General features: G+C 47.5%; 1 protein-coding gene across 1 annotated transcript in view; it reads left to right on the top strand.

Moving 5' to 3' along the window:
* LOC129383004 (uncharacterized) overlaps positions 1 to 14,589 on the top strand; it is a 28,488-nt gene extending 13,899 nt beyond the window's left edge. Inside the window, exons 4-5 of the mRNA XM_055067195.1 lie at positions 8,576 to 8,821; positions 14,268 to 14,589. Of these exons, the coding sequence (XP_054923170.1) occupies positions 8,576 to 8,821; positions 14,268 to 14,561 (540 nt within the window). The 3' untranslated portion in view covers positions 14,562 to 14,589. The remainder of the gene's footprint in view (positions 1 to 8,575; positions 8,822 to 14,267) is intronic.
* Positions 14,590 to 20,582: the final 5,993 nt, after the last annotated feature.

Below are 20,582 nucleotides of genomic sequence, written 5' to 3'. Positions count from 1 at the left end.
TTTAAAAACTGAGACTATAGGCTTTTATGTGCAGACACAAGCCTTTAAAGTTCATTTCCTCTCTTTTTTTTATTCTTGTCATATTTTGTGAATGCTCCGAAGGCCTAAAGAAGAGTCTGCTCCTAAGAGTCGTAATTTCACGCTTGAATTATCTTAAGATCACCAAATTTCATCCAAATTGATTCCAGGATGAGAACATTAGAGCGATTCTGCAGTCTACATGTATATCAAGCACTGATAGGAAGCCTTCCTAACGATTTAGGTTGCCCTACACAAAATGGCCGATCTCATGACTACACCTCCATTCAAGCTGACCGCTGTGTGCAGGCATCAAGGATGGAATGAGGAAAAAAATGCATAAACTCTACTAGAGTTGCCTAAGTATGCGTAAGCGTACCCCCAAGTGTTGCCGTTATGTTACATTCTACATGTTGAAGCGCAGGCCGCCGTATGACAACCTGCTGAGCCAACAAACTGGTGACCCTTATCATAGCCCTTCATGGCGCCATAAATTTTCGTACTCCATTAGAATTGACAGGTGTTGTCCGCTCAAAAGAGGCCACCCACACAAAAGAGTATTCGTACGCTTTCCTTTACCGCAATTAGCTACAAGAGGGCTCATGCTAGGATTATTCGCTCCGTTCACAAGGTGTATTTTCTTCGCAGTATTACGCTTGTTCGAACAGTCGACATGATTTTCGTATTAATTGTGGTACATGATTTTATTAGCCAGCTGTTTTTGCTATGTCCTTGTATTAACATCAGACTCCGTATCATAGACACGTTGCCGTCTGTCGTACGCATACCTTTGTCCACACCTTAAGCTCCAGGATCAGCAAAGCCAGGAGCCCAAACGCTGCGCCACTTCAACTTAGTGCTTAATTGAAACTATGAGTAAGATAATAAAAACGCTGAGGCTCACAGCAAGTAATACAACAACGGATTGCCCAACAGCAAAAAGATTTGATAATTAGCAATGTTTAGGCGTTTCTGCGTTTATTCGTCTCGCATGGAGAAGTGTAGCCTCGAAAGCGTGTCTAAAAATATTGATTCGCAGCAATATGACCGAGGAAAGTCCATAGTAGAAATAAATGATGAAAATGCTCAAAACACGTCAATTAAAAACATGTGTAACGAAGAAGAGTAGCCTGCCTGCGCCACAGCACCATCGCTACCGGCATGAGCTCGTGGTTGCATTCTTTCGCCGAACGCTTGTGACGGCTACCCGTTCGCGCCCGTTGCTAATAAATCTCTTAGCAAGTGATGGAGGTGCTGGGTTTCGACCACCCTGGAACTTCGGAGTCGCACTCTACCCCCCATCATGCCCGACGACGCACGCACTCCTCCAGCTCCTCCAACGGCGCCGGCCACCTCGGTTTGTGCCCGTGCCTTGCGTCAACGAGATCCCCCTATCTTCTCCGGCACAGATGAAAAAGACGTTGAAGATTGGATCTCGTCTTATGAGCGAGTGAGTGCCCATAACCAGTGGGACGACGTCATCAAGTTGAGAAACGTCGCATTCTACCTTACGGACGTTGCGAAACTATGGTTTCTAAACCATGAAGCCGACCTCACTTCGTGGTTGGTCTTCAAGACCAACTTTACCCAAGTTTTCGGTCGGCCTGCAGTAAGAAAGCTTCGTGCAGAACAACGTTTGCGCACACGATCCCAAGAGGCCGCAGAAAACTTCACGAGCTACATTGAGGACATTGTCGACCTGTGCAAACGGGTGAATGCGTCGATGTCAGAGGAGGAGAAAATCAAACATATAATGAAGGGTATTCAGGACGACGCATTTCAAATGTTATTATCGAAGAGTCCTCACACTGTCGCTGAAGTGATAGAATTGTGCCAGAGTTACGACGAGTTGCGTAGGCAACGGCTTCACACCCGACGTCCCACCCCGCCCGCCGACTCTCTATCAAGCCTTGGAGTCGACGACAACCATGCTGCTCTCTTCGTAAAAATTCAGGAATTCGTTCGCGCAGAGGTCACCCGCCAGCTATCTTTGATATCTTCTGTCCAGGAACCACCACCTGCTTTGCATCCTACGATCCACGACTTCATTCAAGAACAAGTATTTCAAGCCGTTCCTCCAGCCGTTGAGCAGACACCAGTCACGGCTCCTCTCAGTTACGCTGAAGCAGTTTCCCGATCTCGTCCACAAACGCCCCTGCCGCCCTCTATGCATCGACCACCGACATTTTTGCCGCCATCTATGCCGCTTCACGACCGACGGCATTTTCCGAATCCTCAACCGCGACTCGGACCTTACCCCCACCAGTGGCGCACCTTCGATGACCGCCCAATATGTTTTGCTTGCGGTGGTGCTGGTCACGTGGCGCGCCATTGTCGTCGTGGCGTGCTTCCTCTTCAGAACATCCGGTGAGCGCCACCTTTCCCCGCTCCGTTTTCCTCTTCGCCTTCCAGACTTCCTACCTCTTCCTTTTCCCCTGACCGCCAACCGCCTCTACTCGCCGCTCACAATCACCCCGTCGTCGCTCGCTTTCTCCGATGCGGCGCCGTCCCGTGTCCACCGAGCAGGAAAACTGATGGCCGCAGTTCCCGAGGCACGAACTGCGTCCACGTCGCAATGCCCAATTCCTCGTACCTCTCCAGCCAACGTAATTGAAGTCTCTGTCGAAGGAATCGGCGTCCTGGCACTTGTAGATACAGGAGCCGCCGTATCCGTAATTTCCGCCGAACTCTGCCGCACACTACGAAAGGTTTTGACGCCTCTCTCCGACTTCTCCCTTCGAACCGCGAACGCTCAAAATATAACGCCTCTCGCTGCCTGTACTGCTCGCGTCTTCATTCAAGGTCTACTGTATACCGTCGAATTCGTCGTGCTGCCCACGTATCCCCATGACATCATATTAGGCTGGGACTCCCTTGCAAATAATAACGCCGTTATTGACTGTTGTCACGCCGAACTCAAAATTTCTGCACTTCCCGACGTCGAGACTATCGAAAACGACTCTTCCAGTGTTAAACTGTTTGTTTCCGAAGACAATTCCGTCCCTCCACGCTCTTCCCTGCTTGTGCCTGTGTCGTCGCCGCTATTTCTGATGCCACTGTTCTCTTTACGCCCTCTGAGCTGTTCATTCGCCGCCGATGTTCTCCGCTGCCCTTTGCTCTCCTTACTCTTCGCAACGGCGTCATGAAAATGGTCGTCGACAAACTCACGGCCTGCCCTTTAGCTTTATTTCATGGTGAATGCCTAGGGCTTGTTAAACCGGTCAACACCATTTGCATCTTTGACGCTCCTGCCCTTTCTACTTCTGCGGGCCTTGGCGCACTTACTTGTGACTCTGCGGTTGATTAGTCACTCCTCCACGCTTTCCACTGCTCCATCGACGATGGCACGTCATCTTCAGAACGAAGCCAGCTTATTGCTCTCCTGCAGAGGTTCAGCGCTTCTTTCGACAGCCATGCTTCCGGTTTGGGCCGCACATCGACCGTTTTTCACCAGATAGATACCGGCAGTCATGCACCTTTACGGCAGCGCCCTTACCGAGTATCCACCTCTGAGCGCCGTGTCATTGACTACCAGGTTGCTGACATGCTCAAGCGTGGCGTTGTGCAGCCTTCCAACAGTCCCTGGGCATCACCGGTCGTACTCGTTAAGAAAAAGAATCGCTCTATTCGATTCTGCGTCGACTACCGACGTCTGAACAAGATAACGCGCAAGGACGTTTACCCATTACCGCGCATCGACGACGCCCTCGACTGATTGCAGGGAGCTGAGTTCTTTTCTTCGCTGGATTTACGTTCCGGATACTGGCAAGTCCCCTTGGCACCATCTGATCGACCTAAAACAGCATTTATAACACCTGACGGATTGTACGAATTCATCGTAATGCCTTTCGGCCTATGTAACGCTCCGGCCACTTTTGAGAGAATGATGGATAATATTTTACGCGGCCTCAAATGGAACACATGTTTATGCTACCTGGATGACGTAGTTGTCTTTTCCGCTGATTTCCGAACCCATCTCAGCCGTCTCGAGCAAGTTCTGAAATGCCTTACTGACGCGGGACTTCAACTTAACTTAAAAAAATTTCGTTTCGGCACCCGAAAGCTCACTATTCTTGGCCATGTTGTATCGCGAGACGGCGTCCTTCGGGATCCAGCCAAGCTCCGCGCTGTCACCGACTTTCTGCAACCAAAGAAGTTAAAGGAGCTTCAAAATTTTCTTGGTTTATGCTCATACTTACGACGTTTCATTCGAAATTTCGCTTCCATAAGTGCACCCCTGACAGTCCTTCTAAGTGGCGACAAAGAACCTTCCGCTTGGTCGCCCGCCTGTGATGACGCCTTCACGAAATTACGCCGCCTGCTAACCTCGCCACCTATCCTCCGCCACTTCCATCCTGCAGCGCCCACAGAGGTCCACACCGATGCCAGCGGCGTCGGACTTGGCGCCGTACTCGCACAACGAAAAGCGGGGTTTGATGAATATGTCGTTGCCTACGCGAGCCGAACTCTGACAAAGGCCGAGGCTAATTACTCTGTTACAGTGAAAGAGTGTTTAGCCATGATTTGGGCCCCTGGAAAATTCCGTCCTTATTTGTATGGTCACCCTTTCGATGTCGTCACTGACCATCACGCCCTTTGTTGGCTGTCTACCCTTAAGGACCCATCTGGCCGACTTGCTCGCTGGGCCCTTAAGCTACAGGAGTACGACGTCCGCGTTCTCTACTGTTCCGGCCGCAAACACACGGACGCTGACGCCCTTTCTCGTTCACCGGTGTCCGCTGACTGCGCTTGCCTATCCGCCCTTGAGCCCACAGTTCCATCTCATGCACTGCGCAACATGCCGTCGGAGCAGCGCAAGGATCCCTGGATCAGTGCTCTCATCAGCATCCTTTCTGATCCATCCACCTCTTGACCATCTCGCGCTCTTCGCCGCCAGGCTACCCACTTCTGCATTCGGACGGCCTTCTTTATCGTCGTAATTACCTCTCTGACGGTCGCAAGTGGCTTCTCGTGATACCCCGCCATCTCCGTGACCTTATCTGCGACGCTTTCCACGCAGACCCTCAGTGCGCGCATGCCGGCCTCTTCAAGACCTATGCTCGACTACGCATCCGATTTTATTGGCGCGGCATGTATAACTACGTCAGAAAGTTCATTCGCTCCTGTGCTCAGTGCCAACGCCGAAAATTACCTCCCGGACAAGTCTACCCGTCACAACCCCTTCCCTGCCCTAGTCGGCCATTTGATCGTGTTGGTATAGACATATACGGACCGCTAACCTCCACTCCAGAAGGCAACCGCTGGATTATTGTTGCAGTGGACAACTTGACCCGCTATGCTGAAACAGCTGCTCTGCCGACTGCCACCGCCCGTGACGTTGCATCGTTTCTGTTACGACATTTCGTTCTTCGCCACGGTGCCCCTCGCGAACTTCTGAGCGATAGAGGCCGCGCCTTTCTTTCCGATGCTTTGAAGGCACTACACGACGAATGCCGAATCGTACGCCGCACTAGTACAGCGTACCATCCGCAAACTAACGGCATGACCGAGCGCTTCAACCGTACTCTTGGCGATATGCTCTCCATGTACGTCGCCTCTGATCATTCGAACTGGGACCAAGTTCTCTCTTTCGTGACGTATGCGTACAATACTGCGGCCCAAGCAACTACTGGTTTTTCCCCTTACTTTCTCCTATACGGACGAGAACCTTCTACTACTCTCGATACCATTCTATCATATACACCTGACGCGTCCGAAAGTACTCCGCTATCTGAAGCTGCTCATCATGCCGAGGAATGCCGCCAGCTTGCCCAGTCTTTTTCTACCGAGGACCAGTGGCAGCAGCAATCCCGTCAACCTGCCGGCCGTTCTGCACCAACTTTTTTGCCTGGCTCTCTCGTATGGCTTCGGGTACCCGCTACTACACCCGGCCTCTCCTCAAACCTTGTCGCAAAGTACCTAGGACCCTACCGCGTTCTCGAGCCAACGTCCTCCGTCATTTACATCGTAGAGCCCCTCACGCCATCGATGGACCTACGCCATCGCGGCCGCGAACTTGTCCACCTCTCTCGCATTAAGCCGTACTACGACCCAATAGTAGTCTCTTCGCCTTAAGTCGCCAGGATGGCGCCTTTTTCTGCGGAGGGCGATTGTAACGCACCATCGCTACCGGCATGAGCTCGTGGTTGCTGTCTTTCGCCGAACGCTTGTGACGGCTACCCGTTCGCGCCCATTGCTAATAAATCTCTTAGCACATGATGTTTGTCAGTGACGGACACCGCACTGCTAACCCATAAAGTGTCATGAAGAGTGTGAAAAATCCGGCTATTGCGGAAATACAGCAACAGCTAGAGAATATCAGAGATTAAGCAGAACTTCAGCGCACACCCTTAATGTTACTGGCTTCAGCCGCAGCGCACGCCTAATACACTTGTACCCCGTTCGCTTTCGGCGCGAAGTCGTCGACGGGGTACACAAGCCGGTTGGTCGTTCTGTGCACAAGCGAACACAGCGAAGATGTCAAAGTCCCGAGAAAGACAGAAAAAATATATTTGTCGACTGGTAATCACACAAAGATTAAAAGAAACACAAAAAAACACAAGAACACTAACACACATGCACCTAATTAAAATCAATGATGACTACAAAAGAAATAGAACGAACAGTTAACAGTAAAAATAGAAATTAACACTCCACAAAACACACTTAACGGTGGTCAACTAAACAGAGTTCAAAAGAAAACAAATGATGGCATACGCATGGCCGGGCAGCAGCAGCATGTCTATCAAGCGTGGAGTCGACGGCAGAGCTTTCCCGAAGAACGCTGGCAAGCCGATCTCGTTTTACGGTGGATGCGATTGCTGGGCTGGGTTTCCCGGGAGCCTAGGTCTGACGTTTTCCCTCAAGCAGGTTGAGCTAACTTGAGGGGAACTACGGTGAGCTTGGATGCAGACGTTGGTTTGTCGTCTCCTACGTCAACTCTCGAAGTTAAGAGCGGCTAGCGGCCCCGGCAATACTCGACGGCACTAGCTCCTTGACGCAATTCAACATATTGTAGGCTCAGCTTCTAGACTGCTTACCTCAGTCTAAAACCTGCGATTAAATAACTTCTCCTTTCCCTAGTTTCCTGTGTTGGGGAACGGCAGATATTGGTGACGATCCAATAAAATTCACCCAGTTGGATCCCGCCTCCTCCCAAGGTCTCGGCCGCGCCCCTTTTAATTAGGGGTAAGGGAACGGGTGATTCCCCGGGACATTTAGAGGTCCCGCACTCGTATTGCACCACACACGCACACCCTTGAGTCCGTGGCGGGCCTCTATTGTTCGTTCGCAAACACAGGAGAAACGACGGCGTCCGGCCATATGGCGCTGTCGGCACGCATACACTGTCAGCACTGCATGGATAAAGGATTGCACAGACACACCACATCTTTCGGAGTATTTGCTCCCCCGCCGTCTTAGTAAGCTTCTCAATGCGGGGCAGAGAATACACAGGGGTTCCTACGAAAATCTGTCTAGGCGTCACGGTCGCTACGACGACAAAAAGATAATAATCTCTAAACCTGCTTTCGACTTCTTCCGGCCCCAGTGGCCCGAGTGGCCGGCAATACCCTTCTTGATCTCCGCACCCAATTTCCACGACCATTTGGCACCCGTTGATCGGTGCTTCGCCGAATAGAATAATGCCGCACTGTGACATACACTTATGCACTAAAACTACTCAATGCACTTTGATATGACAAATGAGAGCGCGCTACAATAATGGAAGCACGCGCAATCGCCGGCTATCAATTGTGGCCTTTGGCCGATTGATAGCCGGCAGGTTCTTAAGCAGGTTCCACCGCTTAACCGCGTCACTTCAAGCGGCCCATACAAACATAATTATGTTCGTAAGACTGCTGCCCGCCTATCGTAGGAATTCCTTCTTACGTCGGCAACTGTGACGGCTGCTTAGTTTCGTCAATCGACTTATTTTTACTATTGGGTTAAGCATTGAAGTTCGCACCCGTGCTACCATCACATACACGGTTCTTGTCGACTACAGCGCAAATTCCTTGCTGCGGTGCGCATCGCAACCTTTTTGATCTTACTAACGGCTTTAGCGTTGCGAATACGCTTTTTTCGTAAGATTTTTCTGGCACCAAAACTTGCTGGTAAGATCGTTTGGTCAACTCGGCCCCTTATTATGCCATGTTGTTTTCTTATGATCTCAAATAGGATATAACTACTTTTAACGACAAAATATCGAAGTAACTGATAATCAGGCTGCGCTATAGAAGTCACATCATGAGGTATAAAGTGCTTCAATAAGCGTGGCCACCGTTTCGATAGGGGACCTATATCTTGTTCGGGAAGGATTCTTATAAGAATGGCAAGGAGCCATAGACACGGACAAGTAATAGGGGATTATCAGTTCTATTATCTGTTCTTTCTAATAGCGGGGACTTTTTTATGCATGACAATATTTAGCTCACGTTACGTGTACTTTGTTTATGCTTGTCTATTGCCGTACTTTCTGTTGTCCTGCTGCCGCACTTAGAGCAGAGCAAAGTACCACTAACGGCTGACCTAGCTTGGCCACTCTTAACCCCTGCAGACGTGCCTGGTAACGGCCATGGGGCTACTGTTGTACCAGGACGAAGGGATGGGTTCGCAGAGACTGCAGAGCTTTGGGTGGGCCTTCCTGTCTGCCTGCCTGGTCGCTGGCCAAGAGTTTTTCGCGCACACCACGAAAGACATCCCCCAGGGGGTGCTGCTACTCCACTCGTCCTTCACATCGCTCCTCTTCTCAACCCTGCTCGCCGGCAACGTGCTCGAAAGCCCCAAGGCGCTGCTGACCAAGGTAACCGGGCCCTTGCGTCGACTACCACTCGTATCGCTTTCATTCGCTTGGAAGCTCAACCCACCCGCCGCTCTGGCTGAGCATACATGGCGTTCTGGCGTCGAACACGAGGTAGCGTGTGCAAATGTGACATTCCTGACGTCCGCATCCCAACGATTGCGTAATGCAAGAACGCTCATGCACCTACCTACGCTTTACAGGTCAGAGGCTAACTGCAAGAAACCTGTACTTCGAGTTAATGACTAGTAGAAATTATTTAAGCAACGTTGACAAGGTTGTAGGGCTGGTAATTCTGCAGTTTTCCTGTCGCCCGCCTTTATGTATGAGTTTGGTAGATGATCGTGCCCCTGTTGCTTAGTGCATATGACGGAAATCTCTGACCACGACTTCTGAGCGGAAGAAGATATATACAAACGAAGCTTAAACCTTCCGTCGGCGTTATTTTTGCGTCATCAAACACATTAACAGAGTTTGTGTGTTGTGAGCGAGGCATAAAGCGGTTAGATCTTCCGTCACAAAACAGTGAACCGATCCCCGAGACTTATATATATCTACCCACTACTGGGAACTCGTCCAGCCTTTGGACTCCAGAGAAATAAGTGCAATTCTAATCCTTTCCCATACTTGACCAATCACGATGCGCTGTTTGCGGTGTTAAAATACTGCTCGGCCCCACTAAACGCAGGAGTAATGAATGCAGCGGCGACGCACCGATAACTGAATGCAGCTACCGTAAAACGTAAAGCACTCTGAAGATGTTCTAATCATGAGGTGATGCGAGCAATTGGGGAAAGAAGCAATGGTGTCAGCGCTAAAATTCACAGAATGTATTCCTAAAATCAAAGACCTTATCGGGGATGGAATATAAGGAAAGGTCGGCGGTATCGGAGGCCCATGTGGGCACTGCAGGGTGATATAAATAAGGTCTGATTTGAACTAGGCGAAGTACGGAGCGAAATTAGGTTCAATGAAATAGATAGAATACAAATGGTGCGCCTTCATTCGCACCACAAAATTGTGCATGCAAATGGTGGCAGAAGTGAAGAATGTTGGCAAACAAGCACCGGGTGATGAAAATCTGATAAAATCACGCAGTCAGCAAAACAAAAGTCAAACAGGCAAACAAGCACAGTATAATGGAAACCAGATAAAATCACGCAGTCAGCAAAATGAAAGTCAGATAAACAGAGACGGTAACGAGGGTACAACGGATAGGAAGAAAGTCCATGAAAATTAACAAATAAAACAAGTTTCGCCCGTTACACCTTGCGCCGACTGCTCCCCCAGCACGCAAATTCAAATTTCGATTATCGCCTCTTCTCTCATCGCTCCGACCACGCGCTCGCTTGCATTGCAGCGCGTGTAATACCGGTGGTTGCGTTGCCACGATGCCAAGAATGGCCTCGTCATCCCGCAATTCGTACACGGTATTTTTGTGTTGTGAAATGCCACAACAGCCTCTCAAACACGAGCCACTGAGTCAAGCTCGTCAAGCTGAACTACGTGTTTCAGGGGAAACTCAGAGACGATTGAGGCAGACGCTGCGAGCCGTGCAACAGTAAAATCGAGCTCTCTTATGTTCGCATGCCTGTTTTTTATCCCTCTGGTGCGTTAAATTGAGTGGCCATTACATATACAGCGATAAATCTTAGTAAGGTTTCTACTCGCGGGCGCACTCGCTCTATGCTGGCCGCTTTCAGGAAAAAGCCTGCTGCCGGTCTTGCTGATGGGAAACATTCTCATGATTGAGTGCACAATATGGACATTTGGAAACGCTGTATGCAATAGCGTGTTCTGGCAGCGATTAAAAGGGCAAATCACAAGGACGTTCGCTGGGAATTCCACCCGCAGTCCGCAAGCGTCTCAGGCGGGCGCGCATCGAACCGACAGTACTAGCACTTTTCACAATTGGTAATTATACACTGTTTTCATTAAGCAGTTTAATTAATCTACTTTTATAAGCCTGTGCGAGATTTTGCTCTAGCAGGTTACGGTAACTGTCGCCAAAACAAAGATAATTTCTCTTTCTTTTAAATGTGGCCTTCATCTATGTGACGTTAAGTGTTTTCGAGATCTGCGCAAGACTCCGACTACGAGCTGCGTAACGTTTCCTCTTTCTAAAACGCGCAATGACGTCATAATTGTATACAGAAATGTCTGTGATGCACATTCCTTCTTAAAGTACTTTCGCACGGTGAAACGTGCGATCACTAGTCTATCAAGCCATGGAAATCGGTTGCACAAAACATGGCATGTATGTATTGAGGAAAACTAGCAGGAAAAAGGATATAATTTGTATACAAACGCTCCTACCGAAAACTGAATGGCACTCAGCGCCACAGAATTTCGTTAGCAGGCTTTATTTACATCCTAAAGAAATAAACAATACGTGCTTTTGTTTCGCACGTTTCTAAGCGCAGTGGCTTCTGCGGCTTTGAATTTCTATCGGAAAGACAAACAGTAGACGCTTTTCGTTCACACATCTCTAAGCACGGTTGCTTCTGTTGCATTGAACTGGCGCATCCCTAAAGCTCAATGTTTCAAAATGTCTTGCGGATTATGTGTGAAACATATTTGGAATTTGAAAAGCCGTTTTATGTCAACATTTTGTTTCACGCACTAAATGACAGGTACAGCAGACGCTCACCTTTATTGATATTCCGCCCCCTACCCCCTTCACCCCCCAAAATAAAGAAAAGGTATTCTGCGTGGGACAGCCTCTGGAGAATGGCACTGCCCTGCACATATTGCTGTTTCCAAACCAGTAGACACGCTGCCGTTACGAAAATGTATTGTTCCGCGCGTTCCGTAAACACAGAGGTGTTTAGCTTGACCGGTATTCCGGTAAAACGCAGGCGTTGGGGCGGAGGCGTAAGCGTGAGTGGTCTGCATGGCCACCTGGTGGCGCAGAGCTCAAACAGACAGAAATAGCTAAAATTGCAGTAACCAAGTGTATTTTACTTTGTTGCGGGTGTAAATTTTTCGCAGCAAGACGATTGTGTTTGCGTTTTACCGGAATACCGGACAAGCTAAACCTCTCTAATGCTTCGTTGCGCGCCACTGGAACTCGCTCGCGCGAGCGTTCTCGTGAGGCTGCCCCGACCGGCTGTAAACACAAATAAAAAAAACTACGGAAAGCTAATTGATCTATTACAACGGATTAGCAGCGGTATTCCACATTTAGCACAAAAGATTTATCCATTCAATACTGAGCCTATATAAAGGAGAGTTTCGCACAACTGCGGTAAAAAAAAAACCTAAAGCTATTTCTAAGTGCCGACGCGACAACTGCAACAAGTCTGTCTATTCTCCACAGTGTTGCATCTGATGTCTGAAATAGAGCATAGAGAGAGGGCAGGGGCGCTGCCGTCCAACATACAGCACGAGGGCCACCAGCAACGACCACAGAACATGTGCACGCGCTGCCGTTCCACAACACCGCGAGTGCCACTAGCAACTTGAGAGAAAGCAGGCACCCTGCGGTTCAGCATACAGTGCGGCGGCCAGGAGCAATAACCACGAGCATCGAGAGACAGCACGCATGCCACCGTTCAACAACAGCGTGCGGGGCACGGGCAACTAGAGAGAGAGTAGGCGCATTGCTGTTCAACATAGAGCGAGGGCCACGAGCAATGAGCCCGAGCAGCGAGACACCGCAGGTGCGCTGCTTTTCAACAGCGCGAGCGCCACGAGTAACTAAACAGACAGCAACGAGGGCGAACAACTAGAGACAGCGCAGGGACCCTGCCGTTTAACATACAGCGCGAGCACCGCAAGCAACTTCAGGGAAAGCAGGCGCGCTGCGGTTCAACATACAGCACAAGGGCCACTAGCAACAATCCGAAGGAATGAGAGAGAGTATGTGCCCTGCCGTTCAACTGCTCAAGCGCCGCGAGCAACTAGACTGAAAGAGAAACATGGGACAACACAACGCACGCATTGCCGTTTAACATCGCGAACGCCTCGAGCAACTGTGGAGAGTGCAGGCGAGCTGCTGTTGAACATACAGCGCGAGGGCCACGATGAACTAGAGGGAGAGAGCAGGTGCGCTGCCACTAAACATGCAACACGAGGGTCACCATCAACTAGAGTAAGATAGCAGGTGCGCAGCCGCTCAACATGGAACACGAGGGCCACGATCAATTAGAGAGAGCAGGCGCGCTACTGCTCAACATGCAAAGCCTGGGTCACGATCAACTAGAGAAAAAGAGCGTAGGTGCGCTAGCGCTCGGCATGCAACAGGAGGGACACGATCAACTAGAGAGAGACCAGTTGCGCCGCCACTCAATATGCAACACAAGGGTCACGATCAATCAGAGAGAGAGAGAGCAGGTGCGCCAACGCGAAGTGAAGACATTAGTTTTATCGGCCGTGTAATGTGGTAAACATGGACATACTAACTAAATTAGCAAACATTGTATCGCGTGCGCACAAGCAAACATGAAAACGTCTCATTAAATGAGCGCCTAAACCCTGTCAAACAAAACGCTCCAGTGAGGAAACGCGGCAGCTGCAGCGAGCGATTTAACCTTCCTGCTGCCGCTCCCATTAACGCGAACAATGCAGCGAAAACATAGTGCAGCCCGGACGCTGTACACCTCGCAGATGACTTTCAAGGTACAGCGGACACGCCGGGCGCGCGCGGCCCCCCGGGTCGCCCAGAGTAGAACTCGATCCCACTCTCTACACTCCTCGAAGCCTTGCGCGCGACAGAATGAGGCGCGCTTCCTCACCGCTTTCGTCCGCTGCGTGTACGAGACTGACGCGATCGCCGGCTCAACCTCGCGCGCTTTCACTCGCACGTACAGCATACGGCACGCGGCGACGATTTTATTGCCCTTGGACTTGACAGTGAACCCCTCGGCGGCGCCGACGGTGACGGCAGAAATGCGCCTGGAGTATCCATATAATCGCTATCGCAATGAATCCAAGATCTTATAACTCACTACAACTAACACAATTCATGCATTGTAGCTGCAATTGTTTGTCAACTGAAATAAAATTGTCTCGGACGTCTAAATTCCAGATATGACTATCGCATATTCATGGCTAAAGCTAGCCTCTGTTGCCCCAGGCCAAAAACATGACTTCTTTTCATTCTAAGTTCAAAACGTTCAGTGAAACATCGCCATGATTACTTTATGTGACCACGTGCGGTAAGACTCTTAGAATTCTATAGTCAAAAGTACAGTCGATGGCTTTTTTTCACCATGGATAGTTCGAGAGTAGCTCAAATGTTGATAGTACTATCGACAATTTTCCATTACTACTCTGGTCAAGGGCGTTTCTTAGTTCAATCTTGATCAGAATGCCGCCTCAGTGACTCCGAATAAGGTCGGCGGTTCCTGTGCTTTGGCCACCGAGGTCATTAGCGCCTGTGAAAATTAAAATTTCGGGAGCCACGTTGTGGCATAGTGGACAACACTAGTGCGATCTGTGCTCCCAGGTCGACATGGGTGAGATGAGCATGGCCAGCCAGACGGCGTTCGCCTACGTCTTCTTCGTGTCCAAGGCGCGCGAGAGTGACCAGGGACTGGCGAACATGTACAAGTACGCCATGGACGTGCTCATGGCGTGCGCTCTCACGTGGACGTTCCTGCCCGAGGATGTCGTGCCACGTTCCAGCTACGGAGCGGCCGTTTTCGTTCTTTGCGCCGTCGTGACGGCCGAGGTGCAGCGGCTGCACTACATGCCCCGACCAGCGCCAGGCGCCAGGGTCCGCATGCGCTTCTTCATGTGAAACCCGCAGCTTCACTCCGATTGTTCTCTGTATTTTCAAACAATAATTATCAATGTCGTCTCGTCTTTCAGCCTGTGTTATCATTGTGTAGCGAATCTAATAATGAAAGACGCGCATTTGGTAAAATAAACGCATGTGCGCCATTCGTTCAGAGCAAAATGACTGCCTCTAACCTCCTCCGGTTCGTTCACAGAAGCCCTCCAAGGTCAACCAACTCAGCAAATGCGGCCATGCAGGAAAAGTCGCTTTGCTCGTGTTCTTCTATAAATAATATAAGGCTTTGATCGATACATTCTTTTGTTTCTTAGCTTTTTGTTCTCCAGGCACTTTGTGGTAGGTAGGTTCCTTCCACGCTTCCTTTGAGGCCGCTGCAGAAACCAAGACATGCGTGGCCGATAGTGGAATTCTGACCTCCAGAAGAGCATCTCGATTCTCTACCCATGAGGCCACGATCGTTGTTTTTGTTTTCTTTATTGGCAGTATTGAGAAAACAAAACCGAGTTTCACGGCGAAAACGAGTCAACCTGTTTTTGGCTCACACGGCAGAAATAAACTGTCTTCAATACAAATAAATCATCAAGCACCATAATCCAAGTCCTTTGCAGCTAAAGCTACGCAGAAGCTATGTAACATTGTGCTGGCTTTATGATCGTCCCAGGTCAAAAAGATTTAACGTTTCATTACCGTAGTGAAATATCATTGCCATTTTACCATAAACCGCATGACATAGACACAGCAGTGTACGATTGTATAACAGGTATTCATTGATGACGTCACAATTATTTGTTTCTCTCGCTTTCGCACTCTCAGTACCTATGTAAACCCAGCAATCGGCATGTCGTAAGTTCGCGTGCAGTGGCCGTCGTCGAAATCGTGCCGTCACCGTTCCACGATAGTTGTCACAGTCGTCTCACTGCTGTCGTCGCAGACAGGTTCGCCTAAGCCAAATAGCAGCTCGCCTTACACAAACGCGTTGTTCTACCTGGCGGCACTGCGTAACCTCGAACAATGCGAGGTAGCCACCTATCTGCAAACTGCTTAGCATAACATCGATACACACAGTGCGTGGGTCCTTGGTCCTGCACATCATGTTTCTCTTTCTTGCTTTCTGAAGACACGTTCTTCTGTGGCGAGATCTCCTGAGGCAATTTGAGGCTTTCTATATTGCATGTAGGAGAAGAAAAAGCCTGCCAAATGAAACTGGGAACGAAACATACTCACCAAGTTATTGTAGGGCTACGTATTCAGCCGTAATGTGGAGTCATTACGGAAACAAGATCAAAATTTAACACAGATGCTCTCGTTCAAACTGGACATGCCTGAAAGCTGAACCGAAAGTGTGGCTTTATTTAATGAAAAATGCGCGCCGATCCTGGACACAATGCACTCTAAAAATGTGGGCTGATTTCGCGAGGTAGTGAAGTCTAAAAAGAAAGAACTAAATGTAAAGGAAAATAAAGCGTGAGTAACAGGCTCTATGTAAGGGTAAGATGGCAAGAAAGAACAACAAGTTCTTATGAGGGAGCCTCTGTTCGCTCCCTAATTACAGACATGGAAAAACGTGGAACAACAGACCCCAGGGACAGTGGCAGCAGCCACGATACTCGGTGAACTCTTATTGCTTGAATAAAGAAGCATTGTCTTTTCGACATTTTCTTTCTTACTTTTTTTTCTTATTGAGAACAAATGGTGAATAATGAATTTAGGAGACCTGTACAGTTCCAAGACGCGCGCTGCAACTGGGGTATTGTCTGGTAAGTGTACGCCGATCTACACTAAAGTACAATCTATATAGGCAACTTCTTTTTCACTGATTTATTCATTGCCAGCATTGCACAGTCTCTTATAGGATGGGGCTTCTAAAGTGCGCAACGTACAAATGCTGAGGTCAAAAGCACAGTGCCACTAAGCTCTGCGACTCGTGAACAGAAGGCAAAAAGTGGAGGCAATTGCCAATTACCAAATGTTACTGATTTCGTTTAACGCGATTTTAAAGCTGCCCAAACAAATTATATTTAATAACAAAATTATTAACGGTTATCAAAAATAAATTTAGTATCGATTCTGCCTCTAGCTAACACCCTTATCTTTTCAATATATACGACACCGACAAACAAATGCAATAATCTCACAATTAGCCTGTAGCGATAATTTCAGTATTGATTTTTTCCCTGAGGAATGAAGATACTGCATGCACTCTAGCTTATTAGACCGGCATTTGTGTCTATACTCCTTGGAAGCGTTTTCTAAAGCAAATTTGAAATTCTGCTTCTGTATACGTCTTTGTAGCCACTTGGACCTGCAGAACTCAAACGTGTATCTTTTTTTTTTCAAATAAACACAAGAAATTGCCATCTTTTCTGGCAATATTTGCGAGAAAGTATAATTGTACTAGCGCATCAGAGTAGTTTACACAATGAGTTTCAGCAACTAGTCACGGCTTGGAGTTCTCTATGTATATTGTGACCACTAAAAAAAAGAAATTCGAATGTATCACAGCGTGAAAGGGACGGTTCCAGCTGCTCATCCTGACGACTTCTACTGGAACGGCGGTGGGGCAAGGACCAATCTGCAACACGACGTTGAGCAGTAAGGACACATTCCTACTGGAAGGGCAAACTTTTTTTTTTAAGATGCATTAGTGATCCCAGACATGGCGCATTTTTGGGGGTAGGGGACGGGGAAACAGTATATTTCGGCGAGAAAGAAAAACGCAGCAGTAGGTAGCTGTCCAAAACCGTTTTGTTTTTCTAACTTTTCTTTTTTAAAGGGCGGGCCGGTAATTTGTTAGATCTTTGGCAAAAAAATACGACATACCCTTGTTCACAACTTGACGCATTCAAATGAGCAGCAACGTTTACATATCCATAGTCAACATAAACCATTGAGGCTTCGATCGTTCATATTCCTTAGTTAATTACTGAATAAAGCTCCTGGCGTTGTGCATATGTCCTGTTCCTTCTCAGTTTAAAAAACCGTGAAAAGTTTTGCTCCAGAACTTTGACAATACAATGCAAAACAAATTTCACTCACTCTCGGTGAGTGACTTATCGACTTTGCATCCTTTTTCGCTCGAAAGATGTTTGAATGGAACGCGAAATCATGATATTGTGGTGGGCCAGGGCTATTCATAGTTAGGGCGCCCCGACAGCAGCGGCGTGCTCGATATCGAGGCGTCCTATTTGTAGTCCTTATGACCTGACACCAACCGTTATTTGACCGAACTCTAGAATCGACGACGCTGGCAAACCCAAACAAGATACTTTTTTTCTGTTGTAAGACGCTTTGTCAAAATTATGGCATAGGACGTCGTCATGGTGCTCGCCTCCGCAGTTCACACAAACAAGAAGGCTAGCAGCTCTGATATTATGCCCTTCTATAGCCTAAGCTGTTTCGGTGTCCTGGCACCTGCCGCTGGCTTGCTTTCCTGCCGTACAAGCAATTTTGCGTACAAGCTTATTTGCTTTCAACGGCGTTTTTAAAGACGAACAGATAAGTAACATGTTGAATCCCAAGTTGTTTCTTTTCAAGTCATTATAGCCATGACGACCGGAACAGAAGCAATATAGCAAGCTCCTACTCGCTAATGCTTAAACTCTGTAATCTGCTCTTTTCAAATCAGCTTGATGGGCGTTACCACCAAGTATCGCATGCTACCTCACAACAATAATTTGTTACATTAAAATGCAAAGAATTTTAAAACGGTCAAACGTGGTCAATGTAATCTTGGGGAAGTGATTCTTCGTGGTGACTGAAACTATGGCAATATCTGTTCATTTTATTTTTTTTTTATTTTTATTTAAAATACCCTCAGGGCCATATGGCATTAGAGAGAGGAGTGGTTAAAAGTAGTTAAGGACAAAGAAGTCTGTTGCGTTCTGGTAATTTAATAATTCTCCTGATTATACAATTTTAGCTAATGTTTTGCGAAATGGTGTGCTATCGGCGATGGCTACAATATTTGAGAGAAGGTAGTTCCATTCCTGAGATGTACGGGGGATGAAACATTGAAAGAAAGACTTCATGTAGCATGAATCAACTCCTGCCTTACGGCGGTGATCGACGCATTTTGAAAGGTGCTGAGGCCGCAGTATGAAGTCTTTGTGAAGTGTGGCGGGATGAAAGATTTTATCAAATAGCGAAAGACGGGCGACATTACGGTGGTTAGCTAGTTGAATAAGTCCAAGGTTAGTTTTCATTGAGGTTATACTAGCAGTACAGTCATAATTAGAAAGAATGAAACGAGTAATTCTTTATTAGTTCATTCTGCGGGTGCATATTTAAGTTTCCAACCGATTACAGTTTTCTAAAGCAGTGCTCTTAATGTAGACGATGCTTTGGAAAAGTTGCGCCGTAAGTACCCAAGCATATGATCGTAGCAGAGCTGCCATCGACGCAGCATCGTGACCTGTGACGTAACGCTCTTGTTCCAATATATGCCAGCGTCCCATCGGCAGTAAAGTTATTCTTCACCGACAACCGACCTGCTTGGATGGTGGCAGCGGTGCCTAGTAGGCATGTCGATGCCAGCGTCCCTTCTTCCACCGCTGAAGCCTTTGGACACATCAGGCAACGCTTGGCGTGGATGGCAAACTTGGAAGAGTGAGTGTACTTTGTTTTCTACTGCCACTCATCTGAGCAAACAGTGCAAAGATGTGCAGGCAGCCAATTTGCTAGTAACTATTGGTGAGGAGGCTAGAAAGGCGTACACGTTCAAGGTTGAAGCAGGAGAAGACAAAACAACGTCGACATCTTGTTACAGAAAGATGAGGATTTCTACAAGCCTGAACCGAATGTAACCTTTCAGGAATTCCGTTTCGGATCAACAAACCAAAGGGAAGGCCAGAGTAGTAAGATCTTGATGAGGGCTAGTTGGTTCATACTTAGAACTGAGGTTAAACAGCGCGAAAAAGACGAGGACAAAAGCAAACAAATACCACAGACAAGCGCTGACTGCCAACTGGAGGTTTATTTGAAATTCACCGGACATTTATACCTTTTTCAGCATAGGCATGCGCACACCAGTCGCAAAAACATCTGCAAATCAGCAACATTATAATATTTCTTCCAAAAATGTTATTTTTTTTACCCGACAAGGCAAGAGAGGGAGTGCTTACACATTTAGCTCCTTCCTTTCTAATGTGAAAAGCCTCTACTATTTCCCTTTCCCTCTTACCTTTTACTTTCCCAATGAATTTTGTGTTTTCAAATATGGGGGTGCAGTGACACTTATTACAGTGTCCGGCTAAATGACTCAGAATCAGAATCAAAATCGGTTTTTATTGAGATGATTAGAAAGATTATAAGTTGTTCATATTCAGAAGGAGGTTCCGAACTCAGACTGCAATGGGACCTCCTTTACAAAGTACAGGTAATAAAACAAAATACAGCAGTTTCAACAAATTGTTAACAGAAAAATTACAGGTTTTAGTATGAATAGCATGATTGAAGAATTACATATGCATAAATATTATGAAAAAAACCACTGTAACACGATCTCGTTGACAACTGATAAAGTAACAGCGTAGGTGACGTGACGAACACAGTATATATTGTTAACTCGAATGTATATGGCAATGACAATGAAATGAAGGCACCCTGAAAGAATGGTTGTGAGTATGGACTCGGCATCAGTATTCGACAGAATGTAATCTTTTAGTTGTTTCTTGAATTCGTGAATTTTAAGTGTTTTTATGTATTATGGTAGTGTGTTCCAGAATGCGATAGATGAAAAATGGACGCTCTGTTTCCCATAATTAGTATGTATTTTAGGTAAAATGGAGTTCCTATTTGATGGAAACCTGGTAATATTAGTATTTCATAGAGAAGATTGTGGAATTAAGCTGTCGCATCGTGTGTAATTGATTTGACGGAACAAAAAGGTACCTAGCTTATATTTAACGAATTGTGTGACTGTAAGAATGTGATTAGTTCGTAAAAGATATCAGGCGTTGTTGTTATATGGGCTAAATACAGTTATCCTAATAGCCTGATTCTGTAGGATTTGCAATCAGTTTAAAT

The sequence above is a fragment of the Dermacentor andersoni genome, chromosome 3 (assembly GCF_023375885.2).
Source record: "Dermacentor andersoni chromosome 3, qqDerAnde1_hic_scaffold, whole genome shotgun sequence".
Lineage (NCBI taxonomy): Eukaryota > Metazoa > Arthropoda > Arachnida > Ixodida > Ixodidae > Dermacentor > Dermacentor andersoni.
Note: the sequence above shows the minus strand (reverse complement) of the source record. Positions and strands in the feature narration are given on the sequence as shown.